Source organism: Ictidomys tridecemlineatus, chromosome 6 (assembly GCF_052094955.1).
Source record: "Ictidomys tridecemlineatus isolate mIctTri1 chromosome 6, mIctTri1.hap1, whole genome shotgun sequence".
Classification (NCBI taxonomy): Eukaryota; Metazoa; Chordata; class Mammalia; order Rodentia; family Sciuridae; genus Ictidomys; species Ictidomys tridecemlineatus.
The window spans coordinates 66,374,486-66,402,205 of NC_135482.1; the positions used below are offsets into that span (position 1 = coordinate 66,374,486).

Sequence of the window (27,720 nt, forward strand, 5' to 3'; positions counted from 1 at the left end):
TATTTAATAGGTTTTGGTTTTTAAGTGGTTTTTACTATTATGATCCTATTTTTTTCTCCTCTTTACAAAGTGACATTTTTCTTCTTTAATTACCTTTCTACCTGATCACCGCTACCCTCTGTAATTTTTCTCAAAAAAGAAATTCTAGGATTAAAGACGAGAAAAAGAACCTATAAATTAATGGTAGTTAGCATTTAAAATGTTCTGATGAATGCTGGAACTTTTACTTCACTTTCATAGCGCTGATAGTTTCCTGAATTTGAGGTAGCACGGTAAGGAAGAAGAGGCATTGAGAATGGGGATGGGCTTTGAAAACAATTGAGTCTGAGTACCACTTTTGCTGGACTGTAAGACCTGGGAGACATTACTTAATCACCTTTCGGTAGTGTCCTTGCCACCACTCCCTATAAAAAGCTATTTTTAGGATTCAGTATTAGCATGTAAAATACTTACCAGAGATTAATGTTTACTGTTAATTTCTCTTCCCCTTCAAGAACTGGAGAGAGTATTTGGCTTCTTTAATTTCTGACTCTGAAAATAAAACTTCTCAGTCACTATTTGGAACTGTTTTAAAGAGTATGGCATTTTAGACAGCCAGCAAAAGTGATAATACTAAAGAGAATTCCCTATAATACAGTGAGCATCTTCCCTGCTTCATCAGGCCAGTGAGTAAACCACATGGGTTGGAAGGAATGTTCACACTTGTTCTGAGAGCTATAATCTGGTTATTTGAAGCTAATCTTAATCTGGCATTAAGACAGGGGTACTGTCAGTGGGGGTACTGTCTATAGTCCAATCTTCAGGACCAACTGCATTATGTGGGCACCTGAGTAATGAGGAAGAAGCAGCTATTATAGAACAGAAAAACTGGGCTGGGGATGTGGCTCTAACCCGGGTTCGATCCTCAGCGCCACATACGAACAAAGATGTTGTGTCCGCCAATAACAAAAAATGAATATTTAAAAAAATTCTCTCTCTCTCACTCTCTCTCTTTAAAAAAAAGAGAAAAGAAAAGAAAAACTGCAACTGAATAAGAACTAACATCTTTCTAAAGAAGTATTCCAACCAACTCCCAAACAGGTCCAGGACTGGTGTCTCTGTTTTCCAGGATTTCAAAATGTACATGTCTTTTCCATGAAGATTCTGTCAAATGGAGCCTGGCTTTCATCCAGGAAGGAGTATAAAAGAAAAGTTGAGAAGGAAGAATGCTTGGTTAGAGGAGCAGAGATTGTGGTATGGCTGGAAAAATGCAGTCCTGGATCATGGGTATATGGTGAGAGGTGAAAAACAATTTTGTACATATGAGAGATGAAGGTGTCCTCTTGGCTACAGGAGATGCAGGAAGGACTAGTGCGGAATGAGAGTCAGTGTCCTATGTTCTGGGACTTTGTGTACAGAACCAAGAAATGCTGCAGGAAAATAATCCAAAAGGAAGAAAAAAGTGTACATGATAATTCATATGGGCAGGTCTGGTGGATGAGACTGATGACATTCCACTTGTAAAGATAACAGGAGAACCAAAAGCACAGTGACCAGTTGGCATTTATTAGTGTAGTTATAGTTGCCACTGTAGTAAAAGTAGTAGAGGAACTAAGGCTCTTTGTTATCACAAAGAAATAAATAGAGCTTATTTTTAGGAAATAAAAAGTGGCTGAAAGCTAGCAGTAGCACTAGAGGAACCTGGCCTGTGTGACAGATGAAGCTGGGGTAGAAGTAATGATCAAGTCTACCTAGATTCTACTCACTGCCCCCTTCCCAACTCCTGGCCAGAGCTGATCTGGTTACAGGTACAGAATTAAAGGAAACCTAATGAAAAAAGAGCTGAAACAAGGAGAAAACATGGACTTAGATCTAGTAAGAGGAGAGCTGACCATGATCAGAAAAATCTGTTCCCCTCACTCCAAAGAAATCTAGACTGCAGCTTCTCCAGACCGCTTCCGAGAGATGTGCTCCAAGTGGGCGTGGTCTGAGGTGTCCAAGTCAATCTCATACTTGGCTAGGATTTTGAGGATGGGCCTCAGCTTCAGCCACCACTGTTCCTTGGGTATTCGGTGCCTACAGAAGAATGAGGTAAATGATGATACAGTTCTTTAGCACCCCAATCAACTTCTATTAAGGGCTTCTATAAGCATATGCTTAAAGTGAGCAGAGACTGCATTTAGGACATGGACATCAGATCTAAAGTGGGTAAGGCTACAAGTACTATTTTTAAAAGAAAAGCAATGCAGACAGTGAACAGATTGGGGAGAGTAGAACTTGAAATTCCCAGGGAGAGAACCACTCTAGAAAGTAGATGTACTCACTCAAAATCTGTCTGGTCCTTCAGTTCAGTCACTGGTTGAAAGACCAGGGCCCTCTTACGCATCCCTAGAACACAGCCAGAGTCTGGAGTGTTGGCAAAGATCCGCCCTGCAATAAGGGATGGTCAGTCAGCTTTTATACTGGGGAACCAACCTCTACAGAGGGGGCTTAATCTCTATCCCACCTACCATTACGGTAACTCTCTTTGATTTTCCCAGACATCCAGTTCATAGCCTTAGCTCCCATCTTAGTGGCAAAATTCCTGTCAAAGGGAGTTGGACTCCCACCCTGGAAAAAGAATTAAAAATTAGAGGGAAGGATTCTAATGGAGTGGCAGACATAACTAGATACACAGATAAAAAGGAAAGAATGGGCCCTGAGTTTATAGGAATTCATAAGTCTGTGAAAGGATACCTTGAAATAGTGTGGAGTTTCAAAGTGAATCGCCTATTTATCAACAGTAATTAAAGAAGAGGATTAATCCCACAACTTTCTTTTTTAGTCCTATTGGCTACCAGGTCATTTCCCCACTCATCTTTAGCAGCTTTTGTCAGTCACCATCACCGGTGGTCAGAAGTGTTCTTCAAGGCCCAATCTAGCTGCCTTTGGTAGAACTTCAGAATAATATAAAACACCATTTAGATTTTCTTTGAACTAAGAGAAAATATGTGGAAAAGTGGAAAGGGGAAGGAAGAACAGAAAATGGTTTCATATTTATCTAATAACACCCCATCCTTCAGGGGCTGGTTTATTCATTCAAAGTGAGACACAGAATTCATTTTTGGGTAGAAAAAGGTTCAAGGCTTAACAGGCATCAGCTGAGGGCATTTGGGTTAGAAGAGAATCTCAGAACACTGCACCACCTGTGAGTGTCACTAGTAGAAAGGAAGTTCTTTCCCTGAAGCCCCATTTAGTAGAAATGGAGCCCAATACCAGCAAGTGCCAATACTCATTCAACAGGTTGCTCATGAAAGGCAGGATGGTAATGTGGGAAAAACACTAACTAGGTTCATTCTAGCTCTATGAGTGGCCCTGAAAAAATTACTTCTCTTTGGATCTCATTTTCTTCATCTCAATTATTCACTCTCAACTAGAGATGATTTTGCCCCTTAGGGGACATTCAGCAGCATTTGGAGGCATCTTTGTTAAAATTGAGGGTAAAGGGAAAGTGCTACTGGCATCTCCTGGGTAGAGTCCAGGAATGCTGCCCAACCATCCTACAATGTATAAACAGCCACCCATGACAAAGAATTATTCCAAATGACAATGATGCAAAGGTTAAGGAACCCTATTCTAAATGAAGATAGTGGACCACATCATCTCTAAGGTCATTTCTTGATAAAGATGTTTTGATTCTGTGGCTGTAAGAGATTGGCAGGCCCATGCTCTGTGGTGGCACTGGGCCTCCAACAGATTAGAGGTCAGTAGAAGCCTCTGTAGGTGTTGGGGGTGATGGCTTTCTGACAAAAGGCATGGCTGGGGTATCTTCCCTACCTGCTGCATGTGGCCAAGCACATTCTTCCTGCTGTCGAAGATGCCCTTTCCCTCCTCAGAGTACAGGTTGAAGATGAAGTCAGTGGTATAGTTCTCATTGCACTTCTCATTCCTGCCAGGTGGACATCAAAAGCTTGTGACTCCTCTTATCTTTCCATCCCTGCTTTCTGACTTTATAGGCTCTGGTTCTTCCCTTTTCTACCCCCTCCCAGGGGATAGACAGATCCCACCTTTTGTATCTATGAATTCCTCAGGGTATCCCAACCATGGATCCATTCTGTGGGTTAAGGCCTAAGCCTGACTAATTCTTCCTTCACTTAAAAACAGATTGTAAATGAGGTACCTGAGCACCAAGCCTCTTTTCACAGTTGTTTTCATCTTTTGCACCAGATGTTCAACATTCGCCTGAAAATAAAATAGTAAATCCTAAGCCTAGCTGAGAGTGGATAAGGTTGGGCAAGCCACATGAATCTCTTTTCTTCTACATCAGGCCTCTACCAAGAAGGGAGAGAGACATGGAAGAAAGTTATTTATAATCCTGGGCCTGAACTGTGCCTACGTCCTAAAGGAAGTTTTGTGTAGACTAAAATTTCCACAAAGACCTGAAATGAGACAGAACTTGGAATAGGCACATTAAAAACTGTCAGTTTTCAGCCCTCACCCTCACTGGTCTCCCTGTCCAGGGTTTCGGGTTCCCTTTCCCTTAGAGGACAGATTCTGCTCATAGTATTGGTCTTTACATGGGTTGCTTGTAGTAAAGTGGTGACTCATCTGGACAGAATATGCTCCTTCACTTGAGCTTTGAATTGGGCATGAAGGAGGCAGAGTCCTTTCCCTCATTCCTGGCTGGGGTTGGCTGGGATCCTGGATTAGGGAGTTCCCTCAGCTTGCTGCTAAACCTCCACTCTATGGCTCTCTTCTCCTCCAGTAAATTGGAATCTGGGAAAATAAGATCATATGGCCCTTCTGTGAAATACAAATCAGAGCCCTACCCTAGAGGTGAAATAATATCTCCCTCAAAAAATGGATTGGTGCCAGGCGTGGTGGCACAGGCCTGTAATCCCAGAGGCATGGGAGGCTGAGACAGGAGGATCACGAATTTAAAGCCAGCTTCAGCAAAAACGAGGCACTGTCTCTAAAGTGAAACCCTATTTCTAAATAAAATATAAAATAAGACTGGGGATGTGGCTTAGTAGTTGAGTGCCCCTGAGTTCGATTCCCAGTATCCCCCCCACAAAAAAGTGAATTGGTAATGAAAGAAATCTGGAGGGTGGCATGATGTAAGAGAAAGGTCACTGACTTTCTTAAGCAGTTAAACTACCTGCTCACATAGGAGTTTAGAAAAGGGTTTTAACCTTCTAACCCTTTCTCATCTGTAATATGGAGAAAATACCTTCTTTACAAGTTTGTTACAATGATAAAATGCAAAAGGCACACATAAAGGGCTTATCTACATGCCACCTGTCTCAAAATGTGCACTCCAGAAACACAAGCTAAGGTCAAGTGTGTGAGGCTGCACTGGAGAATGGCTGTACAGAGATCCTTCTAGTCTTCTTCCTCCTTTTATTTTTTTGTACTGGGGATTGAACCCAGAGGTACTTTCCTGCTAACCTACCTCCCCAGCCCTTTTTTATCTTATTTTGAGACAGGGTCTCAGTAAACTGCTTATGGCCTCACTAAGTGCCCAGGCTGGCCTCAAACTTGTGATCTTCCTGCCTCAGGTTCCCAACTCACTGGGATTATAGGTATGTGCCATGGCACCCCACTCCTTATATTCTTCATAGGGCTCCACAGACCAATCAACTCCATCCTCATCTTGAAATCCCATTGCTCCAATCACTGTGGGGACTGTTGGGGGACAGATTTGGGCAAGAGAGAGATACCTAGCAGGCTCTGGGTGGCCATCTACCTGCAGGTCTCGAATGGTGAAGGGTTCCTCAAAGATATAGGCAGCATCAGCTCCAGCTGCCAGTCCTGCCATGGTGGCCAGGTAGCCACAGTAGCCACCCATAGTCTCAATGATAAACACCCGACGTTTGGTGCCTGCTGCTGACTGCTTGATGCGATCACATGTCTGCAAAGATAGAAAGTCATAGAAAGACAGAGTCAGGAACCTGATTCTTGTCATTTCTTTGGCCCTTGCTATTATCTTAACTCCAGAACAATATCCACCCAGGCTGGCAGGGCCTCTGGACCCCATCAGACTTGCATTCAGGGAGGGCACACATTAGTCAACTACACTGCACAACTTGTCTCCTGGGAAGGAAGCTCTATCATCCTTCACATTGCTGAGATTAGGGTAATTAAGCTGTGTGACCTGAGAAAGTGAAAAAAAAAATTGGTAATATTTGATGCATTTCTCAGTGAGGAAAATGGATGCCATTAAAATCCATATGAATGCCTGGGTTTGAAGAAGCATTTTCAAACATTGCCACTTGTTTAGTACCAAAAAATAGCTCCTTTTCCAGGACTACATTCATTCTGGAGATTATAACCCTAGCCAAAAGGAAAGTAGTGATGGACTCTCACCGTACAAATGGTATTTAGTGCTGTGTCAGCCCCAATGCTGAAGTCTGAGCCAGGGACGTTGTTGGAGACAGTAGCAGGAATGACCACAAATGGGATGCAGAGTTCATCAAATTGCTTCCTGCCCTCCATCAGCTCCAGGCCCCCTGTATATGCCTGAGAAGAAGATAGCAGAAAGGGCAGGAATGAAAAGAGAGGGGAAGTGGGAGGGAGAGGGAAAGAATGGTGGGGAACACTCACCTCAAAGCCCCCAATGATGACAAGACCCTGAATGTTAAACTTAGTTATGTTGGCACTGATCTGTTCAAAGTTCTTCTTGGGTAGAGTCCTAGTTTGATCAGTAACAGACAAGATCAAAGGAGAGAAAGTCAGAGTTACAATGGTGCTTTATTTATAATCTCTTGATTTGTATCCCTTCTCTCCCCACCCTCTTATCCGGATCTAAGGACACACACTGGGCTCTAAATTGTCAGAGCTGCTACATGATGTGGGGATGGCCCTGTCTGCCTTCACTGAAGCCACTATGAGCTTTAAGGGAAATGACCTGGATTAAAGGAAATGACCTGGACCACAGGTAGTGGAAGCAGGCCCTGACCTAATGAACTGATGCACACGTTCAAGGGATATCTTAAAGGGGTGACTGGGAAGAGGTACTCTACAATGCCCCTTACCTTTTAGTCCCAAGTTTGGAACCACCTTGGCCAGTCCAGCCCCCAACATAGCTCCAGCCAGCTTCCTCAATCTGCAGGAAAAAGTAACATGTTTTTGCATTGTAGCTAGAATACCATGAGGAATGTGTAGGTCTGATGCCACTTATTGAGCTCTGATCCCTCCCATTGAGTCTTCCTTCATTGTAAGAGGAACACCAGACATTGGCTTTCCCTGCAATGCATGGAACTTCTTCCACCTTTTTTGCTCATCTAAATAACAAGTACCTTCTTATGCCAGGTACCATGCTGAGCTTTGGGATAGAGAATTAAACAAGACGATATTTGCAAAGGCTCATCCCATTTGTTCCTGCCTGTTACCACTGCCCTAAAATTAAATATTTACTTCTGATTGAACCCAGGAAAAGGAGAGGGAAGTAGTATGGAAGAGAGAGGCACACATGAACCTGTCACCCTTGCTACACTGATCTTCCCTGTGACTGTCCCTTGTCCCCCAAAATATGCCCTCCTTCCGTTGAGTCCCCATACCTGACCCTTGGCCAGGCCCTCAAAGCCATCATGTACAACCAGCACACGGTTGCCCTGGATAAGGGCAATCCTCACAGTGGAGCGAACAGCAGCATTCATGCCGGCAGCTGGAGCCCCCACATTCATCACAGCCACTGTATGCGAACCGCTCTGTACAGGAGGAAGAAGGGCACAGAAAGCCCCACAGTGAGGAGGAGGTTATTAAGAGAAGCAGAGCCTTAATCCTTTATTGTCCTGAGATCAGGGTGTGTGCTTATGATAATACACATCCCTCTCCCAGGAAATGCTAGTATAGACTGCTGCTTCATACTACAGAAGCAAAATTCTTTACCATAAACAAATAAAGATGTTTTTCCTGATCCGCGATATCATCATTATGTAACAAATAAGGATTCTTCAGAGCAGTGTTTCCCAAAGTGTGATCCTTGGACTATCTGCATCACCATCCAACTGGAGCTTATTAAACTTGCACATTACTGCTCCTGCCTTAGATATGAACACCATCCGAGGGAAGGGCCTAGGAATCTGCATTTTTAATGAGCAACCCAGATAATTCTGATTTACAGTTAAGTATTGAGAACCACTATTCCAATGGAAAGGTGGCTTAGATTTATGTGATTATTTCCAGAGGATAAAATACATAAGCCCTCTTTCTTATTCTTTGCATACTACAAAATAGCCCTGAATTTGGTATAGTGCTTGAGTTAGAGACATCTAAGATATACTAAGATCACAGAGCCAGTAAGTAGTAATGGCTAACAGAAAATCATCATAGTAGGGTCAGGTACCCAGCATGGAAGATTAGAGTGGGGCAAGGAAAATGGCAAGACTCAGGTTGCATGGATTAAGGGTAGCACCTCATAAAGAGAGACTGAAGGAGGGAGAAGGTCAAGGAAAAAGGCAAGTCATCAGTACCTTAGAGACCGGGGGTCTGACATGAGCTAGAAGCTTGTATACCTCCCAGTTGTTCATGAAGCTCCTATAAAAAGTACAAAGGGACAGGGCTGTCTTTAGGCCATTCTTTATGGCCAGAGCCATGGAAATTCAGCCCTGAACTTTTGGTCCCAGAGTGAAGTTCCATAGGACAAACCTCTAAGGACACAACCAGGGCAGAGCAGGGATTGTGCAGGGGCTGCAAAGGGCCCACTCATTCACCAAATACTCCCTGCACACTCTTCTCCCAGGTGTTATGCTCACCACCACAGGAGACTGCCCCTTGCCTAGGGAAACTTAAGGTCAGGCCAGGACCCACACAGAGAAGTAAAGATTTATTACGTTGTTAAAAGGTCAATCATGGGAAAAGCATCTCTAGGATGAAATGAGCCTCTTAGTCACCTCACAGCTAATTTTCTTGTGAAAGAAACTGTTGCAGAGACAATAAAAAGAAGCAGCAGAAGGTCAAATTTTGTTCCTAGGCCTATGTAGAGTTTTGGGTTCATTCTGGTATCTAATTTCTGTAGCTAAGAAACTTCTAGTCATTTCCTCACCGGCCTCTCAGCTTCATGGCTTCATCAAATCTCTTCTCATCCATGGCCTTGGTCACATCTTTGGTCTGAGGGAGGAATACAGCAATAATTACAGTTCCAGGGCAGCAATCTGCACAGTTGGATTTCCATTTGTACTCATCCTGCCTATTTCTGGGCATGGGACTGAATCCTGCTTACCATGCACCCCTTATTTTCTATGGTCCTTCAAACTCTCACAGAAAAAGAATCTTTATTTCTCCTTAATTTTCTGAATAATGAACAGCAAAAGAAAAGGGCCACACCAATGTTTTATTTATTAGAATTATGGAGACAGTGGAAGAGTATTCACAGACTAATAGCATCTTTCTCCACTCTACACCCACCTCCCCAGCCTCTAAACTACTGAGTAAACAAAGAAGATCCCCAGAAATAAGAGTGAAACCTGCCATGTGTTTCTCCACCACTGCTTTCTGCTCTGTGAGTCAGAGCTTTAACTTTTGCGGTTTTGGAGATGCATATCCTAAAGTAAAGCTTTAGGTCATGGGGACTCCTGAGTCTCAGAGAAGCAAGCTAGCAAACAGGGAGCATTTAGACCAGCCCCGATAATCAGGTGTGACACCCTCACTCCCAGCCACAATGGTTACTCTGTGGTATCAAAGGGTGATTTCCCTACAGTAAAAGCTGCCATCTCCTGAGCATTCAACATTTTCCAGGTACTGCATCAGATCCTTTAGATTTCTTTTCTCCAGTCTTTAGAATAAACCTCAAGGTGAGTACCTGTACCCCAGGAGGATCTAAACCCATGTTGGTTTACAGAAACAAATTCAAGGTAGCTATCATGTAAAGACAAAGTTCCCCAACAGAACTTAATAATGCTACTCTGTTTTTAATGACACTAGGAGGGATATTGTATTCCTCTTCCAATAAAGACATAAGAGGGTTTAAGGTCAGATATTAGGAGATATTGGGGCTTATTACTAGGAAGGATGTAGAGTTTCCCATCTACCTTAGGAATGTTTTACAGGTGGGAAAACTGAGACTTAGAGATATTACGGCTCCTACATCTAGAGGGGTTACAGCTCACTGTGTTCTTTCCCCCATGAATCTCTTACTATACCATCCTGCCTTTCCATTGACTCTTGTACCAGTGGCCTTAGAAGTTGGTCTCATACACTCTGAGCTCCCAGGCAGGGACTTGGGACTATTAAAAAGGGGTTGGGGGCTGGGGTTCTGGCTCAGCACTTGCCTAGCATGTGTGAGGCAGTGGGTTTGATTCTCAGCACCGCATATAAATAAACATAAAGTCCAATGACAACTAAAAGATATTTAAAAAAAAAAAAAGAAGAAGAAGAAGGGGTTGGGCCAGGCGCAGTGGCAAATGCCTGTAATCCCAATGGCTCGGGAAGCTGAGATAAGAGGATCGCATGTTCAAAGCCAGCCTCAATACAAAAAAATATGAAGGGTGAGAAGGGTGTTAGGATCAGTACTTACCACCTGGACACACTCCATTAGGGGCAGGCGCACAGCCTGGTTACCAGAGAGGCTCACCACACAGGCCGGGGTGTCTGGAGTCCCCTCCAAGAGTGCCATCACTGCTTCCACACCCATCCTGCTTCCCTGCAGGACCCCAAGCAGCAAAGACAGCCTGGTTCAGGCCTCTTCATATTGGATTAGTGTAGACAGTCAGAATATACGGGTACTTTCCAAATCACAGGGTTGAGTTCCACATTTAAGAACTGCAGCCAAGAACTCACTGGGCTTTTCTTCCCCACCCAGATTTCATCTAAAGCTTGATGACTTTTTCCTCTTGCCATCAGGACCCCAGGGATTCTATTTGGTTCCAGAGAAACAGTTCCACTACAGTAATTGACAGAATTACTGGGGCTTAAAATTTATTCCCTTCTTAATTGATATAATAAGGAAATTAACTGCAGTTCTTCAAGTTATAATAGAGGGTTCAAACTGACTGTCTAAAGTTAGATCTCAATATTTCACTGATGCCTAGAGCTCTAAGATATTGGTCCTCAACTTATAGGGGAGCTATAGGCTGTTATAATATTAACAGATGAGAAATCTCAGCATATGGGAATGTGTCAAGGGCCACTGTAAGCTAGAGGCTGGTAGAGGGGCAACATGAGCAATGGTGTAAGTCCTATAGGTATAGGAGAGCAAGGCTCTAATCCATGAGGACCACAGGGCCCTGTGACTTACCAGGATCCGGTCAAAGGCTGATGGTGTTCCACCCCGCTGCACATGCCCCAAAACAGTCACCCGAGTGTCATATCCTAGACGCTTCACCACCAGCTGAAAGGACCAAGAAAGGGACACACAAAGTCAAGGGGAGAAAAGATGCAGAGACCAAGGTAAAAAAGTGCAAGACCTTTTCTTTTGTCTTGTAATGGTTCCTAGTGGGAGGAAAATAGGGACAGGGACCTGGAGAGAGATATACAGAAGAACCAAAAGAACTTGCAGTATCAGCAGACTCGGAAACCATTAAGGGAATGGGTTAGGGTGGCTATGGCGCTGAGCCCCTCTAGTTTCACTTGTACGAACATTCTTGATGTCTTCTGAGGTGATTGGTTTCCCATTCTTGTCAATTGCACCCTCAGCCACAATGATGATGTTGAGACGAGAACCACGGGTCCTTGTCTAGTCAAGAACAGAAGGAGAAGTGGTCAGTGGAATGAAACTGATGGATGGCAAATGGACCATCCGTGGAACAGGGTAAAGGATTTTTTTTAAGAGATAAGTAAAGTGCCAGTACCTCGGAAAGCCGGCGACAAAGGTGTTCCTCCCAGTCATCATCAGGTGGACATTCAGGAATAAAAACCCAGTCAGCCCCACAGGAGAGAGAGGTGACAAGGGCCAGGTATCTGAGAGAGAGCCAGAAGCATGGCACTAGGAACTATACTCCACAAATAACCTCCCCTTACCCAACAAGGTCTCCTAATCCCCATAGCTGGTGAAAGGTCTGGGGATCCTGCATTCCATTCTTGAGGTGAGGTAAGAGCACAGGGCCTATCAATGAGAAGCTGTCCCTGAAGAGCACCTTCTATTCATGCTTGATGCCCCAGTGGCTTCCTATCTCAGAGATCATCCATCCTTTCCACTGAATGTGTACCTGAGCCTGTGCACACGTGCATATCTAGGTAAGTAAGGGAGCCAGAGCAAAGGCAGGGCCAGGGTTCCCAAGGAGCTTGTAACCTCCAGATATGCTACTACTGAGAGACCTCACTGGACTCTCTGGGAAGAGGAAAGGTACATTTCTGGGTCCTTGGAATAAGTAGTTCAGGATGAGGATCTTACCCACAGTGGCGACCCATCACTTCTAACACAAATGTCCTCTGGTGGCTGAAAGACAGACACAGGATTTATAGAGCCCATGTTTCCCTATAGCCATGATCAAGTTGCCACCCACATCTAGGTTAATTAACCTCTGGGAAATGCATTTATACTGCAGAGACCAGGAAGACCTAGGGAAAACACTTTAGCTACAAGGTATCCTCCCATGTCTTTCTATTCCAAAAAGAGATGGGTCAGAAAAGAGAGAGAGAAAGAGGAAGGAAGGAAGGAAGAAAGGAAGGGAGGGAGGGAGGGAGGAAAGAAGGAAGGAGGTACTAGACTGAACTGGAGTCCTGCAGGATTACCCGGAGGCAAACTGTTATTCTTTAGTTCCAAACACATCCTGCCTTACCCTCACTTCCATCGGCTTATCTCCAAGCAGTGGTGCCTATGGCATCTACAATCTTGAGGTTAGCTCAGGTTTTGGGGCCCCTGGATTTGTTTCAGCCTGGGCAGTAGACATTTAGGAGACAGCCACAGGTATGATCAAGACCTCAGAGCTATGTTTGGATAATAGACTGAAGAGTGACAAAAGGCAAATCTTGGAGCATTTAGGAAGCAATGTAACTCCAGTGTTCTAAGGGGTAATTCTTTGTTAAAACAGTGTTCTAGCCCCCAGAAAACTGGCCATAACCCAAACACTTTCATTTTTACTAGCCTCTAACCTTTGTCTATCCCAACCACCATACTCCTTTACCTCTGAGCAGTAGTAGTGATGGCATCTACAATCTCTACAATTCGGTGCAGGGCAGAATCAGTGCCAATGGTCATATCAGTACCACAGAAGTCATTGTCAATTGAGCCAACCAGGCCCACAATATTCAGGTAGCTGGACTTTGTAGCCTCTTCAGGTGTGATCTTACCTACAGTAGGAAGCAAACCAGGAACCCCTGGCTAAAATACTTGGCATGCCCACAGAGTAGAACACTGGAGAGAAAAAACTATGGCCAATGGGAATAATAAGCAATGGCAAAAGAGAAGAAAGCAAAAATTGCCTATTTGGGTCTGGTTAACTTTTACTCCAATGGGGGTTAAAGGTACTTCCCCTTACATGTACATGCATGCCATGCATGCGCACGCACACACACACACACACACACACACACACACACACACACACACATACACACTCACTCACGCAAACAGTAATGCTAATATAAATAATTCTCACCAGCTTTCTGGAGGTCACTCAATAAATCACTCCACTCGGAACGGAAAGTGTCAGCGCCAGTGAGGCTGCCATCACCCCCAATGACACACAGATTGGTGATCCCACGCTTCACCAGGTTGAGGGCAGCTCGGAGTCGTCCTTCTCGGTCCCGAAAATCCTTGCACCGGGCACTTCCAATCACTGTGCCTCCCTTGAGGAGAGAGGTAGAAGTCAGCTCCCCAGATGATAGCCAAGTTTAGGCTCAAAATACTAAGATTTTCTGCACTCCAACGCTGTGTTGTGCTGACACAACTATGTGACTCCCTAGGAAGTTCCCTAATATCACTAAGTCATCTGTCCCTTCCAAAGAAAAGGGAAATGATGCTGAGACATAAAGGGACTATTCCTATATTCTGCCACACACCTTAGAAGACTGCTACAATTAACCCATTTTACTGAAAACTTTATCATCAAAGTATCTATCTTCATAGAGAATAAGGGAATGCATACATCTGGTGACTTCTAGACCATTGAGCTACATCCCAGCCCTTTTTAATATTTTATTTTGAGGCAGGGTCTTGATGAGTTGCTTTGGGCTGCTAAATTGCTGAGGCTGGCTTTGAATACGCGATCCTCCTCTGTCAGTCTCCTGAGCCACTGGGATTACAAGTGTGTACTACCATGCTCAGCTGACTTTGGAAACTTTCAACAATGACCTGACATTATTGGATCGTGTCCAAACTATTATTAGGAATCCATTCCAGTATTTTTTTCCTCTCTATCACACTGATTTCTAACTGACATTAGAAATGTCATTCCTCTTAGCTCCTTGGGATCTATGGTGCTAGTGCCAGGAGCCATAATACCCAGGTATTCACACACACACAAAAAAAAAAATAGGTCTGGGTACAGAAAGTCATAAGTTATCAGACACTTATAGATACACCAAGATAGGTAAGTAGACTTAGCATTTTCATGAATCATAGATATGCTCCCAGGCATCCATGACTTTGGTGTAATGGGAGAATTCTGGCTCATTCTCAGGCCACCATATGACAGGCACTATTGCCTGTACAGGGCCTTCACCAGGCACTGAACATTAAATTTCTTCCCATGGGTTTTTATGGGATTTAGGTGAAGAATGGGAATACAAATGTAATTTGTCAATTTTTTAGTAAATCAGCAAATGGTTATATTTCTACTAGGCTAGCCCACAGTGGATGACAGATTAAAAGAAGTCTAGAATGACTAGAAGTAAATAGCATAAAGGGCTATGGACATAAAAACATGGTATGTTTCTGGACTTTTTATTTTTATTTATTTGTATTTATTTATTTTTAAGGCTCCAAGAGGCTCTTGCCCTCTTAAACCTGGTTTCAGGTTACCTCTTCATCTCATGAGGACTGGCAGATTTCAGCTCTGCTTCTGGCTCCAGTCCTCTAGTAAGGTTATTTTCAGGGCCAGACCTTCCCCGTGACCCCACAGTAGAACTTGTTTATGTGCCAGTTCCAAGTCTTGCTTGTGACCTTTCCTTAAAGAGCAAACTGTCCTGTGATCATTCTCCCACCCCTTTCTACCCCATGAAACCAGAGTGATGTTTTCAAATGCAAGGAGTAAAGGGCAAATGTAAGCCCTCTCTTGTCACTGAATCCCTTCACGTCAAACCACATGTCAGGAAATTTGGGAGACTAGAAAAAGACAAATAAGGACAGGAATTCTTTAGAACATACCAGCTGAAGCATCATGGAAACACTTTCCCAGGTGGCCTCCCTGATGTGATCTCCACCATCCACCAGGCCTTGGTAACCCTGTGGAGCACATTATAGCCATTCAGTCTCTATGTGACTTCCCCCTAAATTTTTAGGACTAAGACTAGATCCTTGGGAAGAGATCTATGGGAATCAAATCATCTCACCCCATTAGTGATCCTTGATGTATAAGATGCTATCATATTTAACACAGACCAAGGAAGGAGTCGTATATTTTTTTCAATAATCTGTTCTAATTTCTCCCATTTTAAAACATCAGAATGTCCTTCCTAATATTGAATCTTAGTTTATTTTATTTTGGGCTCAACCTATTTCTTCTAATCTGCTTCCCAAGGGGAAGTAGATAACGGATTGTTTGAATAACAGTAGTGGAAAAGAAAAAGGGGATAGTGGCAGTAGGGAAGGAAGAAATATGACTTATTACAAGACTATACAGTTTGAGAGAAGAAGGGGAGTTAGACTTTATAGGAAAGAAGGGTGGGTGAAGCACAAGAGGGAACTGAGAGAAGGGGACGAAGGAGGAGCTAGAATGTCAGAAAATCAAGCAAATTCAGAAACAGTAAAACCTCCCTTCTGGAGCTTTGCCCATGAAGACACTAAATTTCCCATAAATACTACCCATTTCGGTTTTTCTTAGTGTTTGGGAAGACATCCTTCTTCCTTTAAATTGAATAGGCAACATGAGGACCCAGTTTTCAGAAGTCTGGGTCCCTGCATCATTATTTGAGCCAAGAGTGGGAAGGGGTGACTCATGAAGGTAGAGAGCCAAGGAAAAGAAAAATAGCAATGTAACTGGGAGGTAAAGAAAAATAAAGTGGGAAGGCAGTGGGAGGCAGATTAAGCAGGGAACAGAGAAATAAAAATAAGAGTACAAAGTAGGGAACAGAGAAAGAAAAACAGGATACAAGGTAGAAAACCAACCTCATGGACAAAGAAGACACGGGCACCAGTAAAGATACCAACTCGAACCACAGCCCTGACAGCAGCATTCATTCCTGCAAGGAGGGAAGACAAGTCAGAGAGAGGTTACTCCTAAGACAAGCAGCCCTGGAATCCAAAGACACTACAATTGGCTAAAGAATAGAGTAAGCCCTTTTCTCTAAAACTAAGGTACATTACTTATCCAAGTCTTTTGGTCTCCTTGCCTTCAATTATTGCATTTAATATTGATGAAGCTCCAGATATTCTATTGCCTTTCCCCCTAAAAATCCTGTCTTTCCCAATGCCTTTCTATGCCAGGGCAATCTGAGGGATAAAAACAGCAATAAGCAAGCACTTTCTTGAATGCATATTATAGATTAGACACTACTAAGAAATGGTCAAATATTATCTTGTTTAATCCTATCTACAACCCTGAAGTTGTCCCCATTTTACAGATTTGGAAACTGAAGCTCTAACAGTTCAAGGTCATAGAACTAATACTATATAAAGTTCACATTTGAGTCCAAGTCCTAAATAGTATCTTCTTGACTACAATGCCATGCCCTACTAATTTCAATAGTTAGACTAGGCTTCTCCTTGCTCTCTGAACTGAATTGAGACATCCATCCAGCTGTAGTAGGCTTTTCAGGGAAAGACATGACTTTCTGTGGTTCATGACTTGATGCATCAAATTTGTTCAGGAGTATGTCTATTATTGGATGGTGGATTCTTTCAGTCTAAATACACACACACACACATGCACACACACACATAAACAGAGCTGTTTAGTGTCATCTGAGTTGGTCTACGTTTCAATATGTGCACACAGTTGTGATCCTCTGGCTCACACACTGCCGGAAGATGTTTGTGACCAAATGTACAGAATCAGTGGGGAACTCATTCTCTCATGGCCTTCTTCTGGCATTCACTCAATTAGTCAGCAGAGACTTGCTGACCTTCTTCTGTGGCCCTGTACATTAAGATGTGTGTGGGGAACTTAAAAATATTCTGCAATTTACACTCTCTGTTTCCACTTGTAATGGAGAGGAGAGTTTTTTCCCTTTTCACAGATGAGGAGCATCCCTTTCCTAGAGCTGCTCAATGATAAAAACTTTTTTCTAGAAGCACTGTAGAGTAGTCAACCCGTACCAATACACAACATGCAGTGGGTGTCCCATATGTGTGTTCCATATCTAGAACAATGCTATTGAATATTGGACCGTGCTGAACACAGTTTTATTGGTAAGAAATGGGAGACATCCCTGTCATACCTTGCCATATGAGGAGGGGTTCCAGATGATGCTAAAGTATCTTAGAGATATGATGGATCAACTTTGCATGAACCATTTTAGCTGCCCTCTCTCAGATATCCTAGTACATTTTTTTTTTCAATCTAAAATCTATCCAAATGGTCCTCAAACCCTGTCTGAAGAAATATACTATTAAGCAACAGGGCGTACAACCAGAGATATGAAAAATTGTGCTTTATATGTAATATGAATTATAATGCATTCTGTTGTCATATATAACAAATTAATTAAAAAAAAAAAAAAAGCACCAGGGAAGCAGCAATTGGAAAAATCTGCAGCTCTAGACTGTATTACAAACTATTGAATAATCCAAAGTCATTACAAACTATTGAATAACCCAAGCTATCTAGGACAGAATAAAAAGGACAAGATTATTTTTTTTCTTCTCTCTCTCTCTTTCTCTCTGCAGGCAGACATATTATTACATGGCTATTAGCTCCAAATCAAACTGAGGATGCATTTGCTCAATGAACAAATATTAACTGAATTGGCACCATGCTAGGCACTGGGGATACGGCAATGAGCAATACATACTCTGGGAAAACAAAAATAAAGGACCTGGTGATGGTCCTTAACATATGAAGAATTACAATATGGCATACTGATCCTGAAAAAAAGAGATATATACAAAGTGCAGTGGGAACAAGAACAAAGAGCATCTACACCTGCCAGGAGGAAGTCAGAAAATATAACATTTGTCCAGAGATGTACGGGACAATTTTCCTTTAAATCTTTTTCTCAGGTAGACAGTTTGAGGAAAAGTGTTCTAGGCATAAACAAAGGTCAGAGTCAAGAAATAACCTGAGGTAATTCAGTAATTAAAGAGTAAAATGTGGGGCTGGGGATGTGGCTCAAGCGGTAACGCGCTCGCCTGGCATGCGTGTGGCCCGGGTTTGATCCTCAGCACCACATACAAACAAAGATGTTAAGTCCACCGAAAACTAAATAAATAAATATTTTTTAAAAAAGAGTAAAATGTAAGATATGAAGCAAGAATTAAAGCTACACAGGTGGATAGACCCCAAATAACACATGGAGAAGTATGGCTTTTTTTCTGTAGGCCAGGGCTTAAGGATCCCTGAATGAGGAGTTTCAGGGAATCTGTGAACCCCACAAAACTGGATGAAAAGTTTTGTAAGCATGGACATTTCTTTTAGGAGAAGGTTCATAATTTTCATTTAATTCTTAAAGTGAAGTCTGTGGCCCCTCCTCTCCCCCACACACACAAAAAAAGTTGCAGACAATGAATTTCTGAAGAATTTTGAGAGCAGAGGGACATGATGAGATCTACATTATCAGAAAGATAACTCTGGCAGCAGTGTGACAGGCAGCTTGAGAGAGGTGTCACTAGGATTAGAGGCTCTCTGGCATCCTACAGAAGACAAGAGGAGGAACTGCACTAGAACAGAGTTTGGGACAAAACAGATGCTGGACGGAAGCCAACTAGGAAACAGAAACAACAGGAAGGACTCTATCTATCTAATCAGCAATGTGATTAAACTTCAAGGTGTTGGAGACCAAGGAGGAACTGCCCCACATTGACTTAGGCAAAGGGTCAAGCTGTGGTACCATTAGCTGTGCTGAGCCAGGGTTTGTTTGGGGAAAGTAGGAGTGGGGATGATGCATTCATATTGGAATATGCAAGTTTGATGTTCTTATGGGACATCCCCATGGACTTTGAAGAGATGGTCTCAAGAGAATATACAGAATCAGAAGGAAAAGGACAAGGAATTGAACCCTGAGGAAAATCAACCATATGGGATTCCATAAAGAAAAGAAAGACAAAAGGAGAACCAGGGCTTAGCAATGTCTTGAAAGTCAAGAAGTGGGAGCAGTTTTAAAAAGTGAGAACAATGACAAATGCTTCTGATAATTGATCTCAGATAAGGACTGGATGGTTGGGCTTATCAACAAGAGGCACTGGTGAGCCCGGATGTCACAGCATACTTATGACATCACTAAGGCAAAGCCCTATGAAATTTAGACATCTGAGTTCACATACTTAGTTTGAATAAAAACAAAAAAGTCTGTGGAGGAAGGAGAGGGCTTCTGAAAAGCTTTAGAAAAACCCTGTGTGTGTGAAAGGAACAAAGAGTCAACACAAAGCCATTGATACTTTAGGAGAGATGAATAAAGTCAGTTCATTAAGATTATAACATATGAAACTACTGTTTGCTTTAGAGCCCATCACAAGGCCTATGAGATTCTCCATTGGATACCTGGAGTTCTGGAATGTGAATTTATAATTTTAGGAAATAGGGAATAAATGTTAATCTGAAATGTATAGGATGGAATATAGTTTTCTACTTCCAAGATGAGTAGAAGGGTGGGGAGGGGGGTGGCTAAAGAGAAACAAATGACTTAAAGGTTTTCAGTGTAAAGCAAACAATAGATAATGGGCAAAAATATCGAAATCTGTTGGGCATAAGAAAAATCCCACAATAAGGAGATTCTTTCTCTTCTCTCCCTCCTCTACCTTCTTTTTACCTCAAACTTACAACCTCCAGATGTCATCCTTCCTGCCTCGAGTTTTCTTAGAAATAGTTTTAAGACTCACTTTTCACTCCCGTATCTGTGCCTCAAACCTCTGTATCCTTAAAAATCAGACTGGGGTGTATAGATAGTTTATATCAAGGAACTCAGCAATTCTTTGGTCTCTTCTATTCAACCTTACTGGCCTAGTCTGGCCCCAAGTCATCCTAGCCAAACTCTCCTTGGCTGTTCCATGTTACCCTAAATAACTCTCTATGAGCAGCTGCCTGACTTATTAGAAGTAAGACGAAGGATAAGATTACAGGCACCAAACAGAAGATATTCTGGGTATAGCCAGGAAAGGCTCTGGAGAACATCATAAGCACGTAGTCTGGAGTCTCCAATTACAGCCTATTGGGAAGAGGTTTGGGGGAGAAGAGCTATGAGTGATGGGTCTTTATGCAACTAGATAAAGAAAAACCAATAAAGGATTTCATCATAACTTTTTTGAAAGTTGATGTTAAAGAAGTTTCTTTCTACCTGCACTCTGAATAAAATTTTCTAAATTATTAGGAATAAATGTTTGTTAGATGTGAATTGCACTTTCTAGTAAATATGTGACTAAAAATTATAAACTCTAGAATAGCAATCCAGAGAGGTATTGGAATCCCTGTTCCTGTGAACCTTTAAAAGTAGAATAATCATGCATTTGGAATGACTGCCTATCTGGAGACAGAGGGCTAGAGCAGATGACTGGGGTCCTTTCCAGGGGCAGGATATGCTGATGTGAGACTACGACTGGTACAAGGGATTGAATCCAAAGACACTTTACCACTGAGCTAGATCCCCAGCTCTACTACCACCCCTGCTTCCACCTTTTTTTTTTTTTTTTTTCTCTCTCTCTCTCTCTTTTTTCAAATAGAGTCTCACCAAATTGTCTGGGCTGACCTGGAACTTGTAATCCTCCTGCCTCAGGCTTCTGAGTGGCTGGGATTACAGGCATGTGCCAATGTACCTGAGGATATGCTGATTTCATTAGGCTAAAAGTGGCCCGGTTTAGGGAAGCTGGAACCTTTCTCTTTCCTGAGTTGGAAAGGAATTAGGATTTGGCATTTAATCAGCCCAGCATCCTAGAAATCTTGCTTTTTGAGTTTAGGATGTCTGATTATTTCTCTACTTCTAGTTTGCTGAGCTCAGAGTTGTGGCCTCTATGGATTTTACAGAATCAATCTCACTTTCCCAGGTGGCACAGAGTCTCTAGGGGGAAAAAACACATTTCTGTGCTTTTTCCCTGGGATAACTAGTGCCCATCAAATTTATCTCTGTACAGGCCACTTCTACAGTGGAGCTGTGCCTTCAGTGGGGACCTCTAGCTGTTTTCTACCTTGCCTCCTTGCCATCCTAGAATTTCATTTTCAACATCTCTCAGTCCCTGTGGACATGTTCCTGTGATGTTATGTGGATTCACAGATGAGATATTTCCTACACTGTATTATCTATTACAGAATCTTACAAACTTTAGCTCAGCTAAGCCCTCTGGAAATGAGCTTATTTACAGCCCCTGCTTCACTGAAAGATGATCCCTCCCTTATAGCAGGCAAGTCATCCGTTGAATAAGAGATTTTTCACTGCTTGGGATCAGAAGCTGAGAGTTTGTGCTTAGATTCAAGGTAAATTCTAGGCTTCAATTTTGTTTCTTCTTCCATTTTGTCTCTCTTTCCCTCTCCAAAGAGCTCTTTTCCTTCATCATTTCATACTGTGTGTGTCACATAAATTTTTTAGCAGGCTCTCTTGTCCTAATCTGACTACCTAACAAACCTGGACCTAGCTACCATAGGTCCAGCATTAGCATTCAAGAGTTTATATTGAAGATCTCAGTACTGGCATGGGGTTCTGCCAGCGGAGAAGAGAGAAGTGACAGAAACCAGGCCAGCAGCCTCTTCAGCTCCACTGCATTTCTAATCTGGTCACTTTCTAAACTCAGGCCACTGCCTCCCCGCTCAGTTTGTTTGTTTGATAATTCTCTGCTTCACAACATATAACTAAATAAACATTAGCTTAAAATATATTCAAAGTCTAGCTTTACTAATTTACTAATAAGAAAATTACAGTAGAGGGGGTAGAGAGAGAAGAGGGGAGGGGAGGGGAGGGGAGGGGAGGGGAGGGGGGATAGTAGAGGATAGGAAAGGCAGCAGAATACAACAGACACGAGTATGGCAATATGTAAATCAATGGAAGTGTAACTGATGTGATTCTGCAATCTGTATACGGGGTAAAAATGGGAGTTCATAACCCACTTGAATCAAAGTGTGAAATATGATATATCAAGACCTATGTAATGTTTTGAACAACCAACAATAAAAAAAATTTAAAAAATTTTTTAAAAGAATGAAAAAAAAAAAGAAATATCTTAAGAGCAAAGATTGTCTTTTTCATTGATGCATCCTTAGTGCCTATCATCCTGCTTGATGCATAGTAGATGCTCAAAAATTCATTTCTATTAACAGAACATTTTTGATGTGGCAGCCACTCTTCTAAACACTGTATTTGAATGAAGGAATCAGCTTCTTGAAACTATCTTTTCCATGAAGTTTCCCCTGATTAATCCAGCCAGGGTCCAATCATTTCCTCATATAAGTGGATTCCATTTGGCTAAGGTACACTTACTTTTTCTTGCTTATGTGCCTTTACATAAGAATTGCAATAATATATAACATCTTTTCTCATTAAACTGTACTTCTCAAAGGAAACCCACTTCTTCACAATAGACTGTATACAAAGTGGGCACTTAACACACCAGGAAAGCTTAGGTTCAGTGGCATCAAGGAGGATAGACTGGCTGAAATCTCTTTCTTTATTTCATCACTGTCTTCATGTCCTGGTAACCCTTTCAAAGAGATTCTATCCCTCTTCAGTGTATCATAAACTAGAATATATAAGAAAATCAAACTGGAAAGGATTTTTTTAAAAGTCACACCACCTCTGATAAATATCTGATTTTTATAGTACCTAGGATGCTTAGACTCAACCCAGAGAAAGATTCACTCTGGCTGTTTACTACCCCTCCATCCCCCAGTGGATTGGTACTTATTAACTGCTGCTATTCCTATTTGATTAAGGACTAAATGTATGCAAATGGAGGAAAAGCCAGGGAAAGCAGTGCTGACTGGCTCTGGTTAGTGCAGGAACTCTCCAGACACCAGAGTTAATACCTGAGGGTCTATCTGGGGCCCAGGAAATACCAACTCTGGGTCTCCTCCCTTTCCCACTCTTTCCCAAGTTCTTGAAATGAATCTACTTTTTGCCTTCCCAACAATTTTATTTCTTTCCAATGTTGCTTGAGAAAACACCAATTTTAGGTACCAGATGATCAAAATGTCCCTAAATCTTCAAAGAAACTTCGAAAGAATTTTTTTGAATATTTGAATAAATAAAAGTACAGCAAATAAAATCCAAATATACTTGGGGACTTAGATCTGACAAATTTTTAGGAAAACCCAGAATTCCATAAACTCACAGTTCTATTCTACAAGTTAAGGGGATCAAGAAATTTCAAGGGGCCATATTTTGCCCCCTCTTCCTTACCTTGGGCATCTCCACCAGAGGTTAACACGGCAATGGCTTTGCCAATCCCAAGGGTTTTGGCAGCATGGTGCTCTTCATGGGTCATGATCCACTCTAGAATTTAAGATAATGGTCAGTTAAAACACAGTTGAATCAAGGTGCTGGTCACTCAAGAAGTGTCTCTATTAGATTGCCTAGAGCTACCAAGTCAGGCTCTCCCACTACACTAAGGCTGTGCCATGCAGCCTGGGAGCTTTGGACTTCTTCCAGAGGAGAGCCGCACCCTTACAGAGAGAGTGACAAGCTGAAATGTCACAGTAATCAAGCCCAAGACTGCAGAAGTCCTGGCTAATCCCTCCTTTCTCCCTCCCACCCCATTTGGAACCTATTTGGAGAATAAGATAAGGCCAGGGAAAAGGTCAGTTAACTGAACAGAAATGAGAAAGGAGGGGAAAAAGCTGAATTGGCCTCGAGAAAAGGATTCCTAAATATGATTTCTCGCTTTATCGAAAGAAGAATTATAGCAAAGGGTAGGAATCAGATGAAGTTTGGGTTGCAGACTGAGAATCAGCAATGTAGAAACAGAAAATCAAGGGTAAATTGACTTATACTTAAGGTTAGGATTGAATGTTATGGAACTGACTGACTGGAGCAGGCCTGGATGATATGGAATTAACAGCAGACTTTGAGGTTATTCAAGTCACATTAGAATTTCTACAAATTAATGGTGTCAGTCTCGGGAATACTTAGGGACTTTGTATGGTTCTTCCCATCCTTCTCAGGCTCAGCCTCCTGAGCATCTCTTGATCTTTCACTTTCATCTTCAGGTTTTGACCTTCTACCTGCACACTATCAAATGGGAAAGCTAACACAAAAATCACTGCCATATACACACAGATAGGTACATGTGTCATGGAGATGCCTTCATAGTTTTATTTTTAGGAACTGTATCTCTCAAAGGAACACATAAAATATACTTTTCTACCTGTAAGATGACAATAGAATCATCACTTTTAGTTATTCAGGCTAAAAGCTGTTATTTTAAAAACATATCTTCTGCTGGATGCTGTGGCACATGCCTATAATCCCAGGAGCTCAGGAGGTTGAGGCAGAAGGACTGTAAGTTCAAAGCTAGCCTCAGCAACTTGGCAAGACCTCAAGCCACTTAGCAAGACCTTGCTTCAAAATTAAAATTATAAAGGGCTAGGAATGTGGCTCAGTTGTTAAATGTCCCTGGGTTCAATCTCTGGAATCAAACAAACAAACAAACAAAAAACATCTCCTCTTTTCCTCTCAGAATCAAAACAGACACCAAATCTTATGCTCCCTTCTTATTATCTTCCATACCCATTCCCTCTTTTCTATCCTCACTGCCTCTTTCTGCCTGAATTGCTTACTACAACAGCTGGTCTCCCTCTGCCTGTGTTTCCTTCTTTATTTTATAAGAGACGCAAACTTTCATCAGAAGGTCACAGGCCCCTAAGGCTTCAGTAGAGAGAGGATTCATGTATAGGAAGAAGAGCTAGCTATAAGGGCAACTCATGTTTCTGTCCTGTGCCTGGGGAAATCAGGGTAGTTTTTTTTAGAGACATAGGTCACAGACCACAGATGTCAATAAAATACATGCAGTGATCACATATGAAGATAGACATAAACACACATAGTATTATGAGACACAAATTAATAAACATGCTACATAATCAGCACTGACAAGTCAAGTCCAAACTTGAGTAATGCTGCATTACTTGTCCCCACTCTTGTCCTTATCCAGTATACCCTGGTCCTTTCCACAGATCCATATTCCACTCCATCACTTAAGTCCAGTCTTAGTTGCACTCTTACTAACCTGCTAAACCTTACTGATTACCAAAGGTCCAGGAAGGCTTCTCTTTATACTCCTCTAGATCACATACTGTATACTGTCCAGAACTGGATTACTGTTTTGCACTTAAATACACCATTTTAGTGGCATTTTAATTGCTTCTTCTGCACTAAAAAATGATTGGACTAGATCAAGGGACAGCAAACTGCAGCCTGCAGCTAAATATAGCCATTCTCTTGTTTTTAAATAGCCACAAGCTATGAAAGGTTTTGTACGGTTTTAAATGGTTGCAAAAAGTATTTCACGACAAGTGAAAAACATAAGAAATTCAAATTTCAGTGTTGCTGGGTGCAGTGGTGCACACCTGTAGTCCTAGCTGCTAGGGAGGCTGAGGCAGGAGAAACCCTTGAACCCAAGAGGTCAAGGCCAACCTAGGTGACATACAGAGACCCTGTATGGAAAAAAGAAATAATAAATTCAGTGTCCATACTATCCTCATTCATTCACATATTATCTATAGCTGTTTCTTTGCTGTAACCACAGTGTAGATATTGCAGCAGAGACCCACTAGCCTATAAAACCTAAAATACTAGACAGCTTTAACAGAAAAAGCTTGCTGACCACTGGACTAGATGACAGCTAAAGTCTCTTTCCCTAACTAGTCTGAAAATTTCTCCAGAACAGGGATCACATACATTTTTTAAAACCCTCCTACAACCTACCAAAGTCTAGTGAAATCTGTGCAAACGAAAGGAGCTCAAGAAATACATGTTGAAAGCATTAATGAGTTGATGCACTACAAGAAATACAACCATATGAAAAATTACAAGTAACCCTGGATACAGGTACACCTCCATATTCTCTCTACTCCTAACTAAGAACACGCTCACACACAACTATATGAAATCATATAGTACAATTGGTGAAAGGTACATAAACATACATGAATATAGGCACTATCTTATTTAGCTAGAATGTTAACATCAAAATTTCTGCTGATCTTAAAAAAGACTGAGTGGCTGGAGCAAATAGAAACCCCCAAATTTAGAAAGGAATAGAAGACATCTGAATGTGCTCATCTCTCTTACGGAATGTTTTCTTCTAATTCATTCTTGGAGCGCATCACAGGAACAGAAGGCTCATCACAGGTAAAAGAAACCCATACAAGGATTTTTCACACAAGGAGGTGACAGTAAGGGAGAGAATTCACCCTAACTAGAAGATGAGGAGCTCTGACCTGTAAATAGCTCACATTTTCTCCTGAATCTCTGAGACAATTAAGAGAGGCACAGGACACAAAAATACATGCATACTCATACATAAGCATCCTTTATAGATCCACAGTGACACCCATGTAGAGACAGTCACAGATATTATGCATGTGTGTGTGTATATATACAAAATACACGCACACACACATGCATGTGTGTATATAAGCACTGTGAGGGGCAGGAATATAGAGAGGCAGCATCATAGGTACCCCGATTTGAGTTGGATGAATGCCAGGGAAGGGATCAGGCAGCCAAGGGCAACGCAGTCGGACACTCCTCGCCTGACCCGCCATCCCCATTCTCAGGGAACCGAGCTGAGATTAACCAAGAGGCTGGAATTCTTCACCACTACCCGCTACCCATCCCCCTCTCGGCTCCGGCATCTGATGCCTATCCCTTCTTCTTGCCCCTCTGCTCCCTTCAGTTCTCCCCACCGCCTCCTCCCAGCACGTTCACTCTCACCTCAACTCGGCTTTTTCCTTTGCTCTTTACCCAAGGCCTCCCTCTTGCCTTTTAGTCTTAGCTTTCCTCCGTCGCTGCTTTCTTGCAGATTGTCCTTGGGGAAAGGGGGAGGGGAACTTGGCGAACACGGGGAGGAGCCAGGTGGAGGCAGCAGGGCGGGGGGGAAAGAGGGGAGAGTTCCCAACCTCCACTAACAGATGCTGACAAGGAGGCTCCGCCTCCCCTTGCTCTCCTTTCTCCTCCTCTTCCTCCTCCCTCTAAGAACTGTGCTCAGAAATGGCAGCGGCTTAGTTTCTTCACTCCCAAAAGAAATCCTGGGGACGTCATATAAATCTTGGGAGCCATCGGCTCCTGTGCCTACTGGGAATCAGAAAGCATTTAATTGCTTCTCTTGTTTTCAGCAGAGTTAACTTTTTCCTACCCACACTGCCTGAAACTCTGCATTCAAACATCTTCAGCAACTGATAATAAAACCTCTCCTCTGGCCCTATCCTACCTCTATCACTCTTTCAGCAAACATTTATTTGGAGTCTGTGAGCCTTGAAGTTTTGTCTTGAGTGCTGAAAAATAAAAAGATAAATGGAATAGAGTCCCTACCTTTGAGAAACACTGACTACTGGTATTTTCTACAGACAAACCTTAAAACTTCCTCAA

General features: G+C 42.3%; 1 protein-coding gene across 1 annotated transcript; it reads right to left on the reverse strand.

The window, feature by feature from the left end:
* Positions 1-1,524: 1,524 nt before the first annotated feature.
* Positions 1,525-27,224, reverse strand: Pfkm (phosphofructokinase, muscle). The gene is made up of 23 exons (XM_005324873.5): positions 27,067-27,224; positions 23,533-23,625; positions 16,166-16,239; positions 15,206-15,283; positions 13,497-13,686; positions 13,023-13,188; positions 12,290-12,334; positions 11,748-11,856; positions 11,537-11,632; positions 11,195-11,287; positions 10,475-10,600; positions 9,005-9,069; positions 8,433-8,496; positions 7,518-7,667; positions 6,993-7,063; positions 6,562-6,649; positions 6,325-6,477; positions 5,705-5,869; positions 4,139-4,200; positions 3,796-3,907; positions 2,490-2,589; positions 2,304-2,409; positions 1,525-2,055 (listed from the first exon to the last, which is right to left on the reverse strand). The coding sequence occupies exons 2-23, from the start codon at positions 23,615-23,617 to the stop codon at positions 1,911-1,913; spliced, it is 2,343 nt and encodes a 780-aa protein (XP_005324930.1). The 5' UTR covers positions 23,618-23,625; positions 27,067-27,224; the 3' UTR covers positions 1,525-1,910.
* Positions 27,225-27,720: the final 496 nt, after the last annotated feature.